Below are 22,449 nucleotides of genomic sequence, written 5' to 3'. Positions count from 1 at the left end.
GTTAAACATTTAGCTACATACTCAACTATATCTCTTTTCATACCTAGCCACCAATAAGATTTTTGTAGATTACAATATATTTTTGTTCTTCCTAGATGCAAAGAAAAAGAACTGTCATGTGCTCATGAAGTATCAACTCTTTCAATTCAGAAACAGCTGGAACACAAATTCGATTACGAAATCTCAGGCAATCATGTTTATCAATACTGAAATTATCTATCATGCCATTCTGAACCATTTCTCTTTTCTTCTTTAACTTGTCATCTTCTAATTGTGCTGACCTGATTTGATCAAACATCACCGGTATAACTCTTAATTCAACCAATAAGCTTCCGTCATCACTGATACTGACCTGTGCAAACATTGCTCGTAATTCAATTGTTGTTTTTCTACTCAATGCATTAGCTACAACATTTGTCTTTCCAGATGATCATCAATAACACAATCATAATCTTTTAAAAGTTTTATCCACCGACGTTGTCTTAAATTTAATTCTTTTTAAGATAATAAATACTTGAGACTTTTATGATCAATGTAAATATAGCATTTCGCACCATACAAGTAATGTATCCAGATTTTAATGCAAAAATCACAGCAGCTAGTTCCAAATCGTGCGTCGGATAATTACGTTAATGAGTTTTCAATTACCTAGATGCATAAGCAATCACCTTTCCATCTTACACCAATACACACCCAAGACCATTCAAAGAAGCATCACTGTAAATAACAAAATCTTCCCCGACTCTGGTAATGTTAAAATTGGTGCTTCTAGTCAACATTTGCTTCAACTTCTCAAATCTTTCTTGGTATTGGTCATCCCAAACAAATGGAACATTCTTTTGCAACAACTTTGTCATCAACAAAGCTATATTTGAAAATCTATTTACAAATCTCTGATAGTAACCAGCTAATATAAGGAAACTACGTACCTTGACACATTTCTCGGTACTTTCCACTAAACAATTGCTTCAATCTTCTTCGGATTAACTCTGATTCCATCTGCCGATACTACATGTCTTAGAAATACAACCTCCGATAACCAAAATTCACATTTGCTAAGTTTTTCGTATAACTATTTCTCCTGTAATATTTGCAAAACAATTCTGAGATGCTGCTCATGTTCAGATTTAGACTTCAATTAAACCAAAATATCATAAATAAAAACCACAACAAACTGATCCAGGTACGGTTGAAAAATACAGTTCATGAGATCCATAAAAGCAGCTGGAGCTTTAGTCAATCCAAAAGGCATAACTAAGAATTCATAATGGCCATATCTTGTACGAAATGTTGTCTTCGGTACATCACTTTCTTTCACCTTCAACTGGTAGTAACCCAATCTCAAATCAATCTTTGAAAATTCAGAAGCTCCTTTCAACTGGTCAAATAGATCATCAATACGAGGTAACAGGTATTGATTCTTGATAGTCACCTTGTTTAATTATCGATAATCAATACACAATCGTATTGAACCGTCTTTCTTTTTAACAAAAAACACTAGAGCTCCCCAAGGTGAAATACTAAGACTTATAAATCCTCGATTTAGTAAATATTGTAATTGCACTTTTAATTCTTTTAACTCAGTAAGTGACATACGGTATGGAGATATTGATATCTGAGCTATACCAGGATAGACTTCTATTGCAAATTCAACCTCTCTATCAGGTGGTAATCCTAGTAATTCTTTATGAAATACACCAAGAAATTCATAAACAGTCTTAATTTTATTGCATTGGCTTTCAACAGAATCTGAATTAATAACATAAACCAAAAAAGCTACACAACCCTGATGAAAAAGTTTATTAGCCTGAATTGTTGAAATAATACTAGTATTCCCACTGGTTCGAATACCATTTACCTCAATCTTATTCCCATTTTCACTTTGAACAGTGAACTTCTTTTTATAGCAATCTAAGATCACCCCATGCTTAGATAACTAATCTATTCCCAGAATTATATCAAAATCGCCAAACGGCATTATCAACAGATCAACAGAAAAAAATTATTTTGTATTATTCGATGACACCTCTTACACACCTAATCCTCTAACACAGTTCGCCCTAACGGACTAGACACTACTATTAATACTCTAGATGTTTCAGATTTTAAATTTCCTGTCTTAACTAATTTTGTAATAACATATGAGTGTGAAGATCCTGGGTTTATTAAAGCATAAACAGGTTCTGAATGCAATAAAAATATATTTGTTACCATATCATGTGCATCACCCTCTTCACGTGTCCATACAACATATGCTCGAGCTGATACTCTAGCTTCTAATTGTTAAGTAGCTACATCACTTCCTCTTCTAGTACTACCTCTAGAAAATGAACCACTTTTGCCAAATTCTCGTCCTCCAGAAGTAGGCACCGATCTCTGTAATGTAACTGGTGCAACATTTTTATTTTTCAGACAATCTCTAATGAAATGCTCAGTAGATCCACAATGGAAACATCCTCGAGTTAATTTCCAGCATTCACATCTATATTTCTTCCCGCAATGTTCACAATCTGGTATTTTAATATCCCGTGACGGACCTCGTACACTTCCAGTAGAAACTGTTATGTGCCTTCCACGATTTCTATCACCCCTGTATGATCTAAAACTTGGTTTTTAGCTACCTTGTGATTCTTTAGATCTTTTAGGTTGTGGATTTGAACTAGTAGTTCCAGTACATTTTCCAATCAAACGAGTATTTTTAGGCTTTTTGTCGAGACCCAGTACATGTTCAACCATCTTTGCTCTCTCAACTAAATCTGCAAATTCTGTAATTCTGAGAGATACGAATTGTACTCATAGTTCATCACGTAAACCTTGTAGAAATCTCTTACAACTATCAGCTTCGATTGGTACAAATTCAGCTGCATATCTACTAAGTTGTGAGAATTCTCGTTCATAGTCAACTACTGACATTTCACCTTGTTTTAGCATCAAGAACTCCTATTCTCTATCTTCAATATACAGTTCACCCACATATTTCTTCTAAAATTCTCTTTGAAATAAATTCCAGTTTACCTGTTCTGCTGGTATATGTCGAATTATTGATTCCCACCATACATATGCCTCACTTTTTAATAAAAATACGGCATACAATAAACTTTCCCTAGGAATGCATTCAAGCTGTTGCAGAATTCTTTTTGTAGACTCCATCCAATTTTCAGCAGTAGATGGATCAACTCCCTTTAAACCCAAAAATTCAATGGCACCATACTTACGTAGTTATTTGATCGAAGCTCGTCATGTCGTAGGTACAGATGTTGTAGCAGACGCAGTCCCTGCTACTCATTGAAGGGCATCGGCTATAACCCTAAGTAACTGTAAATAATCTTTCTCTCTAACATTACCTATTTCAACGTTAGGTGGTTGATTTCTTACTGGATTTACACTTAGTGTTATTGACTCGATTTCATCCTTTTCATATGATTCATCATCTCTAGTATACATTTATTGATCAGTATCAACAATATATTGATCCAACATCTTTAACTATAAAACAAAAACAAACAAATATATCAGTATTCAATCCTGACTCAATTATGGCATGTACCTCTAAACTCAATTCTGAGCTTAATTTAGTTTGAGAATAGAATAAATTGAATAGCTCTGATACCACTAAATGTAACACCCTCTAACCCTTATACGTCACCGAAACAGGGTTACGGAGCATTACCGGACATTATAGATCAAATACGAACAATTCATAATTATTTACACATAAACATCATAATATAATTATATAGTCCCTTTATGAACCTTCGAGGTCCAAAACATGTGTTACAAACAAATCGGGACTTAATCGAAAACTTAGAGAATTTTCCACAAAATTTCAAAATTTTTTCCTAGATTCCCTGCACACACGCCCGTATGGTCAAGGGACACGCCCGTGTGACCCTATACCATGCCTGTGCTTCAGGCTGTGCCCTAACCCGTGTAACTCCCTGACTTACCTTACACGACCAAGCCATACGCTCGTGTGACTAGACCGTGTGAGACACACGGCTTACACATGGGCGTGTGATTAGGTCGTGTGTCCCCTGCATCTTAAAAAAAATTAAAACAGAATGCTCATGTATTATTGCAAGGACAAAGACACGGCGTGTGTGCCCTACCCTTAGGAAAAATTTTGAAATTTCGCGAAAAATTTTCTGAGTTTCTGATTAAGTCGCGATTTGTTTCTAATACATGTTTTGGACCTCGAAGGTTCATAAAGGGACTATATAATTATATTATGTTGTTTATGTGTAAATAATTATAAATTGTTCGTATTTGATTTGTAATGTCTGGTAATGCTTCATAACCCTATTTCGGCGATGGATAATGGTTAAGGGGTGTTACAAACCCTTATTGTAAGCTTAAATAATACTTACTGTAAACTTAAATAAAGGTAAAAGAATAACTCTATCTTGAAAATTTATGTAAAAGTCTTAAAGATTGAATTTCAAAAAAAAAATTAGGTAAATATCTTAAAAATTGAATTCAAAACTAATTATGATTTTAATGTTTTAAAATTATTGAATTAACTATTAGTTTTTAAATTTAATGTTAAAGCATTAATTATAGTTTTTAGTTTTAATATTTAAATTTTTTCAACATTTTAATTTTAAATATTTTCCTATTTTAAAACCAAATAACAACGTTAGTAATTAAAAAAGAAAAATTGAAATTGTATTAAATATAATCAATTAAATTTTATGAATCTTATTCAAAATTAACTTATATAATTGGGATGAAATTATAATATATATTTCAATTTTATAATAGTTTATGGAAGTTCTTAAATGATAATTGCAATCAAATTTGAGTAGTGCCAAAAGTAGTGCTTAAGACTACTATCTTAGCAACAAGTCCAACAAGTGATTACAACATTCAACACTTTCCTAATTATACTCCTCACTTTTGTACCTAAGATCTAGACAACTCTCTTCTAAGTTTTTCCCTTGAAAACTTAGGACATTAACCAAGTAATATACTTGATTTTTCAGTCAATGCACTCACAAGAAACATTCCTTAATGAATAAGAATAAGTGCTTTCAAATTTGTACATTATTTATACAAGTCTCCTTAATTTATAGGAAATCGAGATTAGCTAACATACTATATCAATTACAATCAATCTTCCCACAAAACCAACAAGATAATAAGCATAAATAATATATTCAATGAGCTAAGGATAAGACTCGAATCTTCAATTTATGCATCCAAGGTTTTACCTAATTCGATCCAATCTCGCTAAAGTTGGGAAGTTGATTTCCTTTATCCAAATCCAAACCGATCCCTAAGATATGTTGCTATATATAGTTTGGATCCAAATGATGGGTTTGCAGTTGCCAAAAATATCAGCAAATTTTGAACAAAATCGTACTAGGAGAGCATACTTAAAAGATCCAAATGCTCCTCTAAGTAACTCCCCCTTAATCAACCATACTTAACTATTCTATATTAATATTGATGTTTTGGTTAATAAATTTAAATAAAATAGTTTTTATTATTTAATTTGAATTTAGATCAAGCAAACCCAATCCATGAAAAAATTATATATTTTAAGCTAAAGGGGTATATAAGCTCCTAAACTTTGATAAAAAAAATCAATTAAGTTCTTTTGCAAAAGCATGCTCAATTAAGCACTCCAACTCTCAAATTGCATAAGTTAAGCCCTTTGACTAACATTTTCTATCTTTGACTGTTACAACATTGATTTGACTGTTAATGATGCTGACGCGGCACTCCAAGTGAGGTACAGTTGTTGATGTATTGCACTATAATCAAAAATAAAAAATTCAAATTTTAAAAAATATTTTTTTACAATTTTTACTAGAATAAACTTAAACAAATGGTCGTCTAGGTTCATTCATTTGAAACTTAATTTTTTTTAAATTATAAAAAAATATTTTTTCAAAAAATCTTTAAAAACTTTTATAGGGAATCTGACCCTTTACATTATTACAAAAATCACACAATTATTACTTTTCAGACTATTATTACAATTGTAGAGAATATATTCTCTTATTACAAAACTTTTGCAAAGAATCTTCACTATTAATCTCCGTCTTTTCTTTGTATATAATCTTTACTATTGATCTCCATCTTTTATTTGCAGAGAATCTTTACTGTTGATCTCCATTTTTTCTTTGCTTGTCTTGGCTTTGCAAGGAACCACCCCAGTTCATTTCTATCTTTACTTTGCAAGGAATCACCCCTATTTATCTCTGTCATTGCTTTGTTGCAAAACAATTCTTTATTTTTCTTTTTCTGTATTCCATTAAGCTAGGCATTTCAGCCATGAATTTTTTTGTATTCCTTTTTTGTTTTGGCTTGAGCCAACAATGCATTGGCATTTGATTTGGGTTGAAGGGATTTTGCAGTAGTGTGGTCCGAGACAATTGGGTTGCATAATCTTGGATTTTTGTTCAAAAAATCATCCAAGTACTTGGAGTCACATTTTTCATTATCAAATTTGTTTCACCATTTTGTTCTAAAATTTCAAACTAACAATGAGATTCTCATATATGGATCCTATTCATAAAAATAATTACAGGAAACAATCTAAGAGATACACAATTTTGAGAAGAAATGGATAGCTCAGTGGATGTATTTTTGATTCGATTCTGGCTGGAATTTGTCAAAGAACTTGGGTTATAAATTTTGAATTTTTGTTGGTAGGATATCGAAAGAAGATGGTTCATCCTAGTTCCACTAATCTTGAAATGAATTTGGGAATTTGAATTGGGTGTCATACTTAAAATATGTATGAGCCAAGAATGACTCATATGTTGATTGTTAATAAGGAAAGCGTTGTATCAGGCTATTTGATAATCCCGATGTGTAAAATATGGGTGATGGTCTGTTTTTGTGGTAAATTTAGTTGGGAATTTCTTTGGAGAGTTTGGTTTTTCACCCTAACCTATTGGTCTAAGAATTTTAATTATTTGAGCTGTCAAATGGGTAATAAAATTAGGATCTTTTGGATTTGTGTAATGTTTGAACAATACTGATCCAATTTGAATCAGTATGTTTTCATAATATTGTTGTCTAATGGCTTAAAATGTCATCATTTGAACTTTGATAACAATATATGGAGGTTTTTAAAAAAATTCTTCCTCCATAACAAAATGTTTTTCAAAACATTTGACTGAAAAATATTATAAGGATTTTTGTGTAATTACTTCTTTTGAAAAAAAACTCTCAACGAGATATTTCTTTTGAAATATTTTTGAGAGATTTTAATTTGTGTAGAATAATCTCTCTATTTTTTTTTTTGGAAATTTTGGTTGCTTCGGCAGCAATTTGTTTGAGAGGAGTTTCTTCTTTTGATAGGTGCATTTACTTTAGTTAAATTTTTAGTTAGTTTACGACGTTAAGTCCAAAATGAATCTAAACAAATGGTTTTCCAAATTTAAACCAAATGTCCAGATTCATCCAAGATAGTTTTTTTAAATTATATAAAGTTTTTAAAAAATATTAAAAACTACTTTTCTTTAAAAATATGATATGTGTATAGATGTTTCAATTCTATTGGTACCTTTCAGAATATAAATAAATTTTAATTTTATTAATTTTACGTGTAAAGTTTTTTTTAAAGTGTGAATATATTTATATTTATCTGTAGAAAATTTAAAAATAAATTTTAAATGGTTTTTATTAATATTTAATTTTTTGAAAACTTTGAAATTTATTTAATATTTTTTTATAAATTTTAATGATGTTTTACAAATTTATAAAAAATTAATTTTTTATAATTTTAAAAAATAAAATTTTTAAATTTTTTTTTTTAATTTTTAAAAAATTAAATTTGAAATGAAAGAACGGTTCAGTCCTGCAAATATTTTTTTAATAAATTTAATTTTTTTACTAATGTGGCAATTAACATAGCATTGTCACATCAAAATTATAGTTGATGCGGAGTGCCATGCTAATGTTATTAATGGTCACATTAACGTTGTAATAGTCAAAGACAGAAAATATTGGCTAATAAATTTAATTGATACAATTTGAGAGTTCAAAAACTTAATTGAAAGTATTTTCCGAAGAGGAATTAATTTAAATTTTTTTTTTCAAAATTTAAGGACTTATATACACGTTAGCCTATATTTTACAAAATTAGAACATGTAAATCCACTTTAACTTATGAACAAGTGTTTATGTAAGTGATAAAACAATTGATGTTTATGAAGTAAAACATAAATTTAATTCAATTTGAAACAATATTTTGGCAATATAAAACTAATTAATTGAATATAAAATGGGGAATTATCGTGAATTGTGTTGAATCAAGGTGTTAAGTTTATTAGATGAGGGACCACAAGGAGCGGGTGATTGGGTTCAAATGAAAAGGAAGGATGGTTGGTTGTGTGCACAAACCATTTTGGCATGACACAACCCTAATTTACACTGCTTTTAATTGTATTTTATTTCCTTGGCTGCCTGCAAATTGATTGCCAACCACCCAATTTATTGGTCTGCCTCTATCCACAATTTGTGATCGCCAAATCTCCTTTTTCAATATTCATCCATGCTCCTCTCTCCTCACCCACTTCATCTTCTTGAGTTGTTTATGTAAAATTAAGTGATTAATTATGTTATAAGTATTATAGGTATTAAAGTCTTACGGAAATAATGTGTAGATACTATAAGTCGTATTTATAATTTGATGAAGGGTCAAATTATAAATACTCAAAATTGATTTAATAATCAACTATTTAAGGAGGTAATGATCCCCAAGAAATATGGTTATCTCATATATCTTTTCCATCCCCGTCAGAAAATTATACTAAGAGAAAAACTATTTTCTTGAAAGATCAAAATTTTTTGGGCAATCTCCAACAATGGATTCAAGTACGCTTCCGCATATAGTCTTGTTCTTAATTATCTAACATGACAGGTCTTGGTTTTATTAAGTTCTGTAATAAAATCTTGTTTTACGATTCTAACATTTTGTCGATTGATTTTTTGTCCGTTAATAATCTTCATTACAATCATTATCCATTAAATGAGGATTCATCTATAAGTTATACACATAATATTTAGGTTTTTTTTTGGATGTTTTTTTTCAGTGCAATGGATTTGTCTTTTATTTTGTCTCATATTACAGTGTTACTGCAATATCTAATTTCACCGTCAACCGTTATTTTTACACTAATCATAAATACCGTTCATCCAAAGGTTGTTAAGAATTGCAATTCAATTTGTAACGTTGAGCCAACTCTATTTGTTGTTATCCCTCTCAGTCCATTTATGATACTTATCTATAAATTGAAAGTGACAGTGAGAAGTATGTATAATTAATATAAGAAAATTTCACCTTTCCTGGATCCAATTTGATTTAAATTAAATTTTAAATGAGAATGACTCATATAAGATTTATAAATTATATATATAATTGAAAATTATCTTTTAATTAATCAAATATTTTTATTTAATTTCAATATTAAGATTATTTAAAATATATTAAAGATAAAATATGGGTTAAAGCCAACATTTTTGGACACTAAATTTAGCTTTAACCGGTAGTAGCTTCATCATTGGTAAAGACAACAAAACAAATAATAGTATAGATAAATTAGATTATATGACGTTCAAGATGACTATTTTATGTAAAAAGTATTTTTTTTTAAAATTATTCAACAATAATTATAGGTGGAGTGGTAAAAAAAATATTGTATATAACTCTTATTAAACATGTGTTGGATTCTTAGATGTGGTTTTTAATTGTTTTATATAATGATTTTATGAAAGTATATTAGAAGGCTAAAATAAAATTTTAAAAGTTGGGAGGGGAGCAAAGGTAAAATTTTTGCTTAAATACATTATAATTGAGAGGGAGTAAAGTTGGTATTATTCCATTTAATTAAGGGGCTCCCAAGACCTCTATCTACTCTCCTTACCATCACAATAATATTAAGAGAATATTACTCTTAGTATAAACAGGAAAATGATTCATATTCCTAACTCTAAACTGTCAAGTTCACAAGCATTTTAAATGATTTACTCTAGGTTTGGTGTTTTATGGTAATGGTTTTTATTTTCTTTTCTCAAAAATGATTAAATATTAAAAACAACATGCAAAACCCTACACCAAACTCAGCTCAAATTATGTTGCTACTAACATTAAACAAAGGTGAAAACATTAAAACATATCTCAACTCTTTCAAATTTTACAATTTTTATTTTTATTTTTATTTTCAAGAATTTAGTTTTTTTTACATATCAAAATTCACATCTAAATATTAACACAATTAATTTTTTTTATAAAATCAAATTTATTATAACGTCATTATGTAGTTACATAGCTACTAAATGAGTTTTTTTTTAAATGTCACACCAATAAATTTTACAAAAAATAATAATAGTGTTAACAATTGAACTTGAATTTTGAAATTTGAAAACTATAGAGACTCAATAGCTAGAAATAAAAATATAGGAACTAAATTTCAAATTTTTTAAAAGTATAAGAAGTTATGGTATATTTTAACCTATATATATTTCCATAAAAGAGTACCCTTCTAAAAAAAAGTGAAGTTTGGGGAGAAGAGTTATGATAATGAATCGTTGATGCATAAGTCTCATACACTATTAGTGAATAGTAACATGACACTTCATCATTAGCGGAATGTTGTTCATAGAAAATGATATACAAAAAATATTTTTTTGCATTTTCCTATGTATGTTTCATAGAAAAATGCTTGGTCAAGGAGGAATAACTAATAAGTTAATGGAATTGACTTTCCATTTTGAAAAGCACAATTCATTTTTTAAAAAGAATTTCTTTGTTAGTAATTCGACTTTTATATAAAAATTATCTTGAACCAAACCTAAAACTATTATATTAATGATAACTTTTTTTTTAATTTTTAAAATATTGTGAAATATTAGAATTTCTAAATTATTAAATATACATATTTAATTATTTATATTTAATAATATAATAAATTTGTAACACCCCTAACTCGTTTCCGTTGCTAGATTAAGATTACGGTATATTACAATAGTTAACAAATTCGATAATATCTCAAAACAATTCAAAAATCAATTTAAATATCAATAATCAATATCCAATTATTATTCATAGCATATATTTGAAAAAAAACTTAAATCGAGCCTATGGAACCTAAAAATTAGTTCGAAAACAAGTAGGGACTAATATGAAATAAAACAGAAAAATGTGAAAAAAAATTGTAAATAGAGGTCACATGGTAATGTGACAAGACCAGGTGGTACTACGCTACACGCCCTTGTCCTCAAACCATGTATAACTCGATGTTGTGAAATATAAGGTGACACGGTTGTGTCGCCAAGCCGTGTAACAAACTAGGACCGTATGAAACATCCTGCACCTAAAATCAAACAGACCACACGATTGTGTGGGGTGACTGTGTGTGATACATGACCGTGTAGCAAATCGTGTCACGGGTCGTGTGTACCTAAGAGTGCCTTCAAAACCAAACAATTTCAATCCAAAACGCTTAGGCCACAAGTCATACCATTTTCATCTCTTAAACCTACCTAAAATACATCAAAACATGCCAAAATATACCATATAACATTCAACCTAAGTGCCTAACCAATGTGCCTTCATTGACAACACAGTTGAAACATTTAAAATCCAACTCACAAACATCATTTACCAAATAACAAAACATGTAACTAAGCATTTCAAGAGCATAAATCATACCACTTATGTATACTTGACTATACCAAACCAAAAGTACCTATTAGGTAGTACCTTAACCATTTTTATAAAGTTAAACATACACAAAATGGTTATATACATTTGTACTTATAGACTTTCAGTACATGTCATTTATAACTTAAACCAAAATGATCATTCCACAATAAATGATCAAGATAGGCATCAAGTAATAAGCTACCAAATTCAAGTCACCAATAGGGGTGAGCATTCGATCAAATCGAATGATAAAATTTTGAGTTAATCGAGTCATATTTTATCAACCTAATTTGATTTGAAATTTTCTCGAATCAAGTCGAGTGAGATGGAATTCAAATCGAATCAAATCGAATTGAATATATTTGTTCGAGTTAAATTTTAAAAAATAATTTTGGGTCCTTGTAACCACTGTCACCCATCATAATAAAAATTATCCATCGTAATCAAATTTTTTATTAACTTTCATCACCTCATAATTTATTTATTAATATTTTATATACGGATTAGCTTCTTTGCTTGCTTAGTTGTTTCAATTATCTTCAGATTCTTGTCACTATATATTTTGGAATTAAAAAATATATTAAATGTAAAAATGTGATTTTTTAATAAAAGTTATTTTAAAGATAAAATGTGAAATTGATACCAATATAAAATTTTAACACAAATATTTTATGGCATCGTTAATAATTCAATTTTAATATAAATATTCAATATGACTAAACAATTCAATAATATAAAAATATAAAATGTGAAATTTAATTTAATAATATAAATATTTTATATAAATAAAATTATTACTATTTATGTTTAGGGATTTTTTTTGAATACTTTTGACTTTTATTTGAGAGTAAAGAGTGAGAAGTAAAAGTTTGGGGGAAAATAAAAAGTTTTGGAGAGTAGAAGTTTGAAGGAAAGTAAATAGGGGAGTAAAATTTTGGAGGGAAAATATTTAAAAAAAATAGGGGGGATGGGTTTGGGATAGATGGGGGGTGGGATGGGAAGGAAGTAAAAGTTTTAGGGGGAAAATGGAAGGGAGTAAAAGTTTAGGAGGAAAATAAAAAGTTTTAAGGGTTTTTTGGAGTAAAATTTTGAGGAAAAGTAAATGGGAGAGTAAAATTTTAGTGGGAAATGGATTTTAGGTAGATGGGGGGTTGCGATAGGAGGGGAGTAAAAGTTTTGGGGGGAAAGTGGGAAGGAGTAAAAGTTTTGAGGGAAAAATAAAAAGGTTTGAGAGTTTGGGGTAAAAATGTAAAATATTATAGTTTGATATTCGAATTATTCGAATTATTCGAGTTATTCGAATTTGAAAACTCAACTCGATTTGGACTCAAAATTCGAAAAAAAATTCAACTTGACTCGAATAACTCTAACTCGAACAACTCGATTCGTTTAACTCGAAGTTTGAATTTTTTTTCAATTTTTTCGAGTCGAATCGAATTTTGTTCATCCCTAACCAAAAACATGATTTCATCTCAAAAGGCAGAAAACATCCCAAGATAGCTATTAACATAAACATATCAAAACAACCATTCAAAATGCATTTACATACCAAATCATGGATTAACCATCACACACCACAATCAACCAAAATACCAATTAGAATTGACATCAATACACATACTATATACTTCAAATGGCACAAAATATAACCATAGTGCTTATAACAGATATAACTAAAACCTTATTTACATGCCACTTATAACTGGACCAAAATAAACAATTAGTTACCGAATAAGATGTCAGATAGTGTGATCTCCAAAACCAATCCAATTGATAGCTCGAATCCTACGATCTACAAGGAAGAAAAACCAACATGAGGTAAGCTTAGGTAAAGCTCAATAAGTTCGTATATAATATAGACTTTAACTTACCGTAACGGTTGTAACTTAAACATTTCTCAACTAAATACCATAACAAGATTAATAGTTCATTATTAACCTATAGATATCACAAGTCTTACAAGATTAGTGAGTTCATATAAACATAACATGAAATTTTCTTATCATGTCATAGAACATTACAACTGAACACATTTAAAATTTAATTCAACCATCACCTATTCATTTAACAACTCACATTTCATTTCAAATATTCACATCCAATGTCCCAATTTATACATCTATTTCCATATAACCAAATCATACAACAATTTCATGTAATCATTTCATATAACCATTTCATCTAAATATTTCATTTACACATTTAACATGTAATCATTCTGTATATCACATTTTGTTTCAGTAATTCATATAAATTTCTCCATTCAATGTCTAATTCCATATAATTGTTTCATATATTTTGTTTCATTTTATATATTTAGCACTCAATGAACCAAATGAAACAACGTCAGATATGCGAAAAAGGTACTCATACAAGTTGTAACTGTAATTGCTCTCATGAGCCATATCTGTAAATGCTCACATAAGCTGTGAAATAGGCCTACTCACACGAGTTGTGAGTAGGGATGTTAGGCTACACAATGCTGCTCACATGAGCTGTGGAAAATCTGCAACAAATGTAGGACCTCAGCCATAGGTAGGACATATCCAAGATCAGTACTCGAAACGGTAAATAACCTTAATGACATGTCATTTGTATCCTAAACATTCACAAAGTTCATATGGGCCATGTTCCATATCTATATCATTTGATTATTTACACGTTATTTCATTTATGTGGTTTCCCATTTTCAAACATAATATTTAACTTAATTAACAATATTGCAACATAATTCGTTTCATTGCTTACCATTTATTAAGCAAATGAATTCAATCACAACATACGTAAATAGATATTTAATCACAAAAAGAACAAATAAATTTGTTTAATTTAATTTTTACGAACTTACTTAAATCGATTCTGCAACAAACACGACTCTAAGAACTAATCATCAAATTTTCTTTTTCTGCGTTTGTCTATCGATTGATCCATTTCTTGATCTATATAATAATTTAATTCAATTATCCAATTAAAATAATTTTAAATACAAAAATTCACATATTTGACCTTTTATCAATATTTTACACCTCTACCCTAAAATTTTACTTTTTATTCAGTTTAATCCTTAAATTCGAAACTTTCAAATTGAACACATTTAACCCCAAATCATACTAATCAAATTTCATATAGTCCTTGTACAACCCATATTTAACACATTTTCATAACAATTTCATATAATTTTGCTATTTTAACAATTTAATCCTTAAATACAAAATTAACAAAATTTACTTAATCAAATAGTCCTTAAATATTTCATAGCTTCTAAATCTAAAAATTTCTATAAAAAAATCTAATATTCATCAATGACAGGTTTTAAAACCTTTAATAATTTTAAAATTAGATATACGGGTTAACTGGACCTAATTACAATGATCTCAAAAATATAAAATTTATTAAAAATGGATAAACAAAGGCATACATGCATAAACAAAATCAAGGCCAAAACTTTAAACTTCATAACGATGGAGGTTGGGCGGAAGAAAGTTAAAATGGAAGAGATGATGCTTTTCGTTTATGTTTTCTTTTTTTAAGTTTTATTTATTTTATTAACCTTAATTAATGATTTAAAACATATATAGTTTAATATAAGCTAAAATCTAACCGGCCACTAACATAAATATGGTTAAATTGACATTTTAGACCATTTAAATATACTTTTATAATCAATTTACACTAGCTATTGATTTTTGTAGTTTTTACGATTTAGTCTTTTTTTTCTTAATTAACTATCCAAACGTCAAAATTTATGGACCAAGATTCAATACACCTATTTAATCACTCTGTAAATATTTTTATTAACTATTTACAGGCTCGGTTTATAGAAACGATGCCTCAATATCTTATTTTCCAAAACCACTTGACTTTAGAAACAAACCATTTGTATTTTAACTATTCTTTCAATTAGCAAAAAAAATTATCAAATCAAAATTTAATATAATACTATATTTGACTTATAAATATTAATTAATAATATTTACGGATTCACTCATTGGATTTGTAGTCCTGAAACCACTGTTTTCAACACCACTGAAAAATGAGTTGTTACAAAAATATTAATATAATTTATTATTCTAATAAATTATTTAATGTTACAATTTTATTCTAATAATAAAATTTTAACATTACTAATAATATTAAAATTTAAACAATATTCTTTGTTTTTATTGAAAATTATTTATATTGATATATTAATAATAAATACAAATTGCAATTTATAAATATTTAATAATTACTATTTAATAAAAATATGAATAATTTAATAATATAAATATGAGTATTTACTTTAATTATGCTTAACTTCATTTATTCCTTTTGACTTCAATGTGTCACTATCCACTATCATAAAATATATATATATATATCTTCTCAATTTAAGTTTTAATTATGCATTGTTTATTATTAAGTTTATATAAGATATAAAATATTATCTTATTATAAAATAAACTTGGGTGTGAAAAGGCAATGCTTCTATAATATTTTGTGACAAATATAATTTTGTTGTGTTTGTTTCATTAAGAAAAAATTACCAAAAAATGAAAAGTATTTTATGCAAAATCATCCAACACCAGAAAATACCAACTTTTCTAAAAAAATCAATTCACTTTTCAAAAATTATTTTTCAAAAGTTGTTTCCAGTGAAACAAACACAACTTAAATAAAACAAAAAAATTGGACTTATAAATAAATATTAATAACTTGGTTTTTGGTTTTAGATTTAGAATTTAGGGATTTAATATTTATTTATGTTTAAATAAAATTATTAATATCTACTTAAAAGTCTTGTGCTATTTTTTTATTTTTATTTAATGATGATGTATCATGTAATAGTTTTTTTGGTAAAACGAAGATTTTAACCTAGGGAAGATGAACACCGGACTAATAAGCTAGAGTTTAAAAATGCTATATCATCTTATTATTCATTAATGGTATATGAAATTCTAGTATTATTAGTATGTCAAATATTTTGTTTAGTTTAGTTTTTCTAGAAGTAAATGTTTTTTTAATAAAAATAAAGAATATTAAAATTTATATAAATTATTATTTAATGTGAATGGTGTGGATAATAATTTAGGATAATATGGTTTGACATTTGGGGTCAACGAAATTAACAAGGATTTAATTTCTGTTTTTGGTCATAGTATCGTGCCTTAAATGAACAGATTAGTGATGACCGTACGTTAATGCACACACATACGCCATCTAAGTAAGCAGGCATTGCTGAATCATATTTTTCTTCTTTTATGAATAAATGTTTTTCTTTTGTTGGAAACTTCCTTCTCCATTCAACCTATTTCATCCTCCTATTTTTTTTAGGTAATTTATCAAACTAGTCATTTTTGTTTGTCTTAGATTACATTTTAGTCACTTGTATTTAAAATGTTACGTTTTAGTCACTTACGTTATCGTTTTTATTACGAAATAATCACTCTACCATTAAAATCTGTTACCTCCCAAACGACAGTTAAAATGGATTTTAAATACCAATGTGGATGTGCAACTAAGTAAATTAATTAATTAAAATTTCTAAATTAATTAAAGTAAAATGTTAATTTAGTTTTCCGAAATAATCAAAACCAATGCATTAGATTAATCTTTGAACTAGAAAAAAGAACCTTTGGTCTCCTTTTTCTTTTAGTTTTCGTTTCCATTTTGACTGAAAAAACCATCCATTTTCATAGTCATCTTTCTTGAATCAAAACAGTAGAAATCGAATTGAGTGCTCTATTAATCGATTGGATTTTTTTATTCAAAATGGATGAACAAAAGACCAATTCAATGGAGGCTCCAAGCATGGATTATTGTAAGTAATGGGTTTGTTTTTGTTCTTTACTAGGGTTTTGGTTTCAAATATTATGATTTTTCTTTTTGCAAAAAGGTGGTTCATCTTTTCATGTTTTTCTGTATATGTGATAGACAAAAATGACATGCTTCATCTTTGTTTATTAGTGTATTGTAGGCAACCACAATAGCAAGCATGTATAGAGGTTGGTGTGTTAGTTTCTTCTTCTTATTCTCTGTCATTTGACTATTCTCTTCTTTGATGGTAACAAGTAACAGATCTTAATGACAGAGTAACCATTTTGTAACAAAACGATAACATAAGTGACTAAAATGTAAAATTTCAAACTTAAGTGACTAGAATGTAACCCAAGGCAAACAAAAGTGACTATTTTGGTAATTTACCTTTTCTTTTATTAGATATATATGGCTCTATTTAAATACTATTGGTATTTTATATGGAATACACTTCAAATTATATATTTTTGATTGGATAAATGAATGATCTGATTTTATTGTAAAGGTAAATTACAATATTGGAAAAATATTGTTTGAATTTTAGTTCGTAGATTTGTGATATCTAAAGTTATTTTAAAAAAGAAAAAAATTGAACTATAAAGAGAAAGGGCAATGAGAACTTTGGATTGAAGCAAGCAGTGTGAAGAGAAATCCATGTAGGATCAATTTTAATAGTTTAATGACTTAAATGAAAATTTTTGATAATTTAATGACTAATGATATAATTTACCTAAAAAAAAAAGTGGTAAAAGGGTTGTCTTAATTCAATTTAAGAATCAGATACTGTTATATAATATAGTTTGACTAGAACTCTACAAACTAGCAGGTAGGAAACAAAAGAAAAAGAAAAAGTCCCACAAACTTTCAACATCAAAATCAAAAACAAAAATAGAAATGGTTTTGAATTTTTTAGTTGAAAATTCAATCCAAACATTTAAGCATTTCACCTGCCCTCATTGTTTCGTTTCACTGCACGAAACACGAGATCAGCCACCCTTCCTCCATCTTTCTTTTTTATTTAAAATTTCACCAACTAAATTGGAGAACCACCGATCTTTTAAGCTCTCTTCATCTATTAACTGTCATGGAGGCCTCCTACGACCCCGAACAAAACCCACCACTCCATGCTCCCTTGCTAGACCGGTCCTCACCCCGGACTGGACGTTTTGCAGCCGTCTTTGCCTGCCTCTTTTCCTTGATCTCGCTCCTGGCATTAATCATTAACCAAACCCAACAACCGTTTGAGAAAGTGCAGCCAAGAGGGGTGGCTGAAGGTGTGTCAGCCAAGTCAAATCCATCTTTATTGAACCAAGTTCCCTTTAATTGGACTAACGCTATGTTTTCTTGGCAAAGAAGTGCTTACCATTTTCAGCCCCAAAAGAATTGGATGAATGGTAGTGGATATATATATTTGTTTTCATATCTTTGTGATTAAATTTATTTGTTTGGTTTCTAACGTAATGATTTTGGTTTCTGTTTCTATCAACGTCTGGATATTCTGCTTCAGATCCTAACGGTGAGTTTTCACAACCGCATTCTTTTAGTTTATCCCATGTGTGTTGCATCTCAATCTAGCATTTTGGGTTGTTTACCACTATTATGCCTCCAAATTTAAACTGTTTCATCTCTCATAAAACTGCAAATCACTTTTTTACCTCTTGTTTATCATTTTGTGTGGCAAATATGTTTTATTTAAAGATGATTATTTTCATTGTGTCATAAAGCAAAGCATACATGATTTGAATGTGTGTACCAGTTGACGCTCCAGTTCCGGTAGACATTCAAGTCCAGTTCTTTTTATCAAAGCTCACGCCACAAAATGAAACCATTTTAATGCCTACTAATTTAGAAGCCGAGATTGAGGAAGGGACTGTGTGTATATATGTAATGTTTCGGGTCTAGAGAGGACTTGTGACTGAAATGCAATGGTAGGAAAGAATGATTAGTGGATTCCCTGTGGCTGTAACGTATACAGACTGACCAATCAGGACTACTGTACTTGTTTCATCCTTGTCCTCACTCACCATTTGGCGTTAGCCGACTCTAGCTTTCACCAAAATCTAACATGTGATTATTTTAGGGATAACGACTTCAAAAAAATCATTTTAATTTTATATTTAATTTTGCCTATTTTTTACTTTATATTTTTTATTAAGTCATCCTGAAATATATGAAAAAAATTAATATTTCTTGATGTGGCATACACATAAATCATCACTTGGATGATATGTCAATATTTAATTAATTTTTAATATTCTAAAAACTATCAAAAATATTTTTTTGTAATTTTTATACTTTTTAAATAATTTTAATGATTTTTAATTTTAAAAATAAATTTTATAATTTTTTTTAAAATTTTAAAAAATTATTAAATATTGATATCTCATCCATATTAGCAAAGTTAAAAAAGATTAATTTTTTTTATCCATTTGAAATGATTTATCAAAAATAACAATTTTAAACGTTAAGTAAAAAGAATAATTAAAAGAAAGGTTGAAATGATTTTTTTTTTTTTTGAAGTTAGAATGCTTAAAAAAATGAAATTATGCATTATTTATTTTATTGTTTGGAGCTAAGAATGCATGTGTTTTTATACTGTTGTTGCAGGTCCATTGTATCATAAGGGATGGTACCATCTTTTCTACCAATACAACCCTTATTCAGCTATATGGGGTAACATCACATGGGGCCATGCCGTATCGAGGGATCTCATTCATTGGCTCTATCTTCCACTAGCCCTGGTCCCAGATCACTGGTACGATATCAAAGGTGTATGGACGGGGTCTGCCACTATCTTGCCAGATGCTCAAATCATAATGCTCTACACTGGCGAAACCAACGAATCTGTGCAGGTACAAAATCTTGCATATCCTGCCAACTTGTCTGATCCCCTCCTCCTTCACTGGTTAAAATACCCGGGCAACCCTGTTATGGTCCCCCCACCCGGTATTAAACCCGACGATTTCCGGGACCCAACAACAGCTTGGCTTGGACCCGAAGGTACCTGGCGTCTCACCATGGGCTCAAAGTTTAATACCACCATTGGAATATCCCTCGTTTATCATACCACAAACTTTAGGGATTATGAACTATTGGATGGGGTTTTACATGCGGTTCCGGGTACGGGTATGTGGGAATGCGTGGATTTCTATCCCGTTGCAATAAACGGCTCGGTGGCGTTGGACACGTCATCATTCGGGCCTGGAATTAAGCATGTGTTAAAGGCTAGCTTGGATAATACAAAGGTTGACCATTATGCCATCGGGACTTATGCCCCGAAAACGGATAAATGGACACCCGATAACCCGGAAGAGGATGTGGGTATCGGGTTGAAAGTGGATTACGGAAGGTACTATGCCTCAAAGACATTTTTTGATCAGCATAAACAAAGGAGGGTTCTTTGGGGTTGGATTAATGAAACTGATACTGAAACTGCTGACCTCAAAAAGGGATGGGCTTCCCTTCAGGTACCTTATAATGCTATTGCTAGCTATAACAAGATAAATCCATATGATTAGTTTAAATTCTAAACATGCAATTATTCAAATATTAAATTAAAAAAAAGGATGGGATTCCCCACTGTAAGTCGTTTCTGTATTTTACAGACAATTCCCAGGACTGTTCTATATGACAACAAGACTGGAACCAATTTACTTCAATGGCCAGTGGAAGAAGTAGAGAGCTTGAGATTGAACAGTACAATGTTTAAGGAGGTGCTAGTTGAACCAGGATCTGTTGTGCCCCTTGACATAGGCACCACCACTCAGGTTTTTGTTTAGCACTCCATATAAATCCTTTAGCTACGTCCATGTTATTGCAGTAACTCATAACTCTCCACTATCGTTCTTGAAAACAATATTGCAGTTGGATATACTAGCAGAGTTTGAAATAGAGCCATTGATATCTAGTACTACGAATGAAATCGGTAATTGCGGTGATGGTGCAGTTGATAGGAGCACTTACGGACCATTTGGCCTCCTGGTTATTGCTGATGCTTCACTTTCTGAGTTGACTCCTATATATTTCCGTCCTCTTAATGCATCTGGTGGTACTCTCAAGACTTACTTTTGCACCGACGAAACAAGGTTTGCTTTACTTTATTTAGTGTTTACATTCTTGTTCTGCAGTTTTACGCTAACAAGCATAATGTGAGCCAATAAATTGTATGGTTCAGGTCTTCTAAAGCTTCCGACGTCTTCAAACAAGTTTATGGAGGCAAAGTTCCTGTGCTTGATGATGAGAACTACAATATGAGGGTATTGGTAAGTAAGAAATATTTCTACCAACCTGATATGGGGGTGAAAAACCTAAGTACGTAAAGATCTAAATTTGAGGTAAAACAAAAAAAAAATGTTGATTCAGGTGGATCATTCAATTGTGGAAAGCTTTGCTCAGGGAGGGAGGACAGTGATATCATCAAGAATTTATCCAACGGAAGCCATCTATGGAGCAGCCAGGTTGTTCTTGTTCAACAATGCAACTGGAGTAAATGTGAGGGCCACACTCAAAATATGGGAATTGAATTCTGCCTTTATTCGTCCTTTCCCCTTCGAAAGAGACTGTGTATAGAAATGAATGCTCCAATATCCTTGATCTGTGAGGGTGGGATAAATGTCTTGGTTGCCTCTGTGGCAGGGAAAAAGATTTCTAGTGTTTTCTATTTTTCTGTTCGGGCTGCCATTGAAATTATTTTGTATTACATTGGTTTCATTTCGGAAATTAAATTAATTAAATTTTAGATTCTTAATTTGATCTTCAACTACGTTTATCTTTGTCAACCTGTCTAATAAAATTGTCCGACTTATTTCAACCCTTAGGATCCACCATAAATTATATGAGTTAAAGCTTATAAATGATGATTGAATTTATGTAGGATAATACATAGATATAGACAACTAGTTCTTAGATATTAATTCTTTGAATAATAATTGTCAGGTAGCAGCATTGCTCTACATGAATACTTCTTAGCGGCACTTGTTGATAACTTTGCC

General features: G+C 29.8%; 1 protein-coding gene across 1 annotated transcript; it reads left to right on the top strand.

Moving 5' to 3' along the window:
* The first annotated feature begins 18,320 nt into the window (after window positions 1-18,320).
* LOC107947357 (acid beta-fructofuranosidase 1, vacuolar) lies at window positions 18,321-22,205 on the top strand. The gene is made up of 7 exons (XM_016881998.2): window positions 18,321-18,852; window positions 18,966-18,974; window positions 20,066-20,925; window positions 21,064-21,225; window positions 21,323-21,543; window positions 21,633-21,720; window positions 21,821-22,205. Exons 1-7 carry the CDS (start codon window positions 18,543-18,545, stop codon window positions 22,025-22,027), a joined length of 1,857 nt encoding a protein of 618 aa, XP_016737487.1. The 5' UTR covers window positions 18,321-18,542; the 3' UTR covers window positions 22,028-22,205.
* Window positions 22,206-22,449: the final 244 nt, after the last annotated feature.

This window comes from Gossypium hirsutum, chromosome A03 (assembly GCF_007990345.1).
Source record: "Gossypium hirsutum isolate 1008001.06 chromosome A03, Gossypium_hirsutum_v2.1, whole genome shotgun sequence".
Lineage (NCBI taxonomy): Eukaryota > Viridiplantae > Streptophyta > Magnoliopsida > Malvales > Malvaceae > Gossypium > Gossypium hirsutum.
This window is presented reverse-complemented; position numbering and strand designations above follow the sequence as displayed.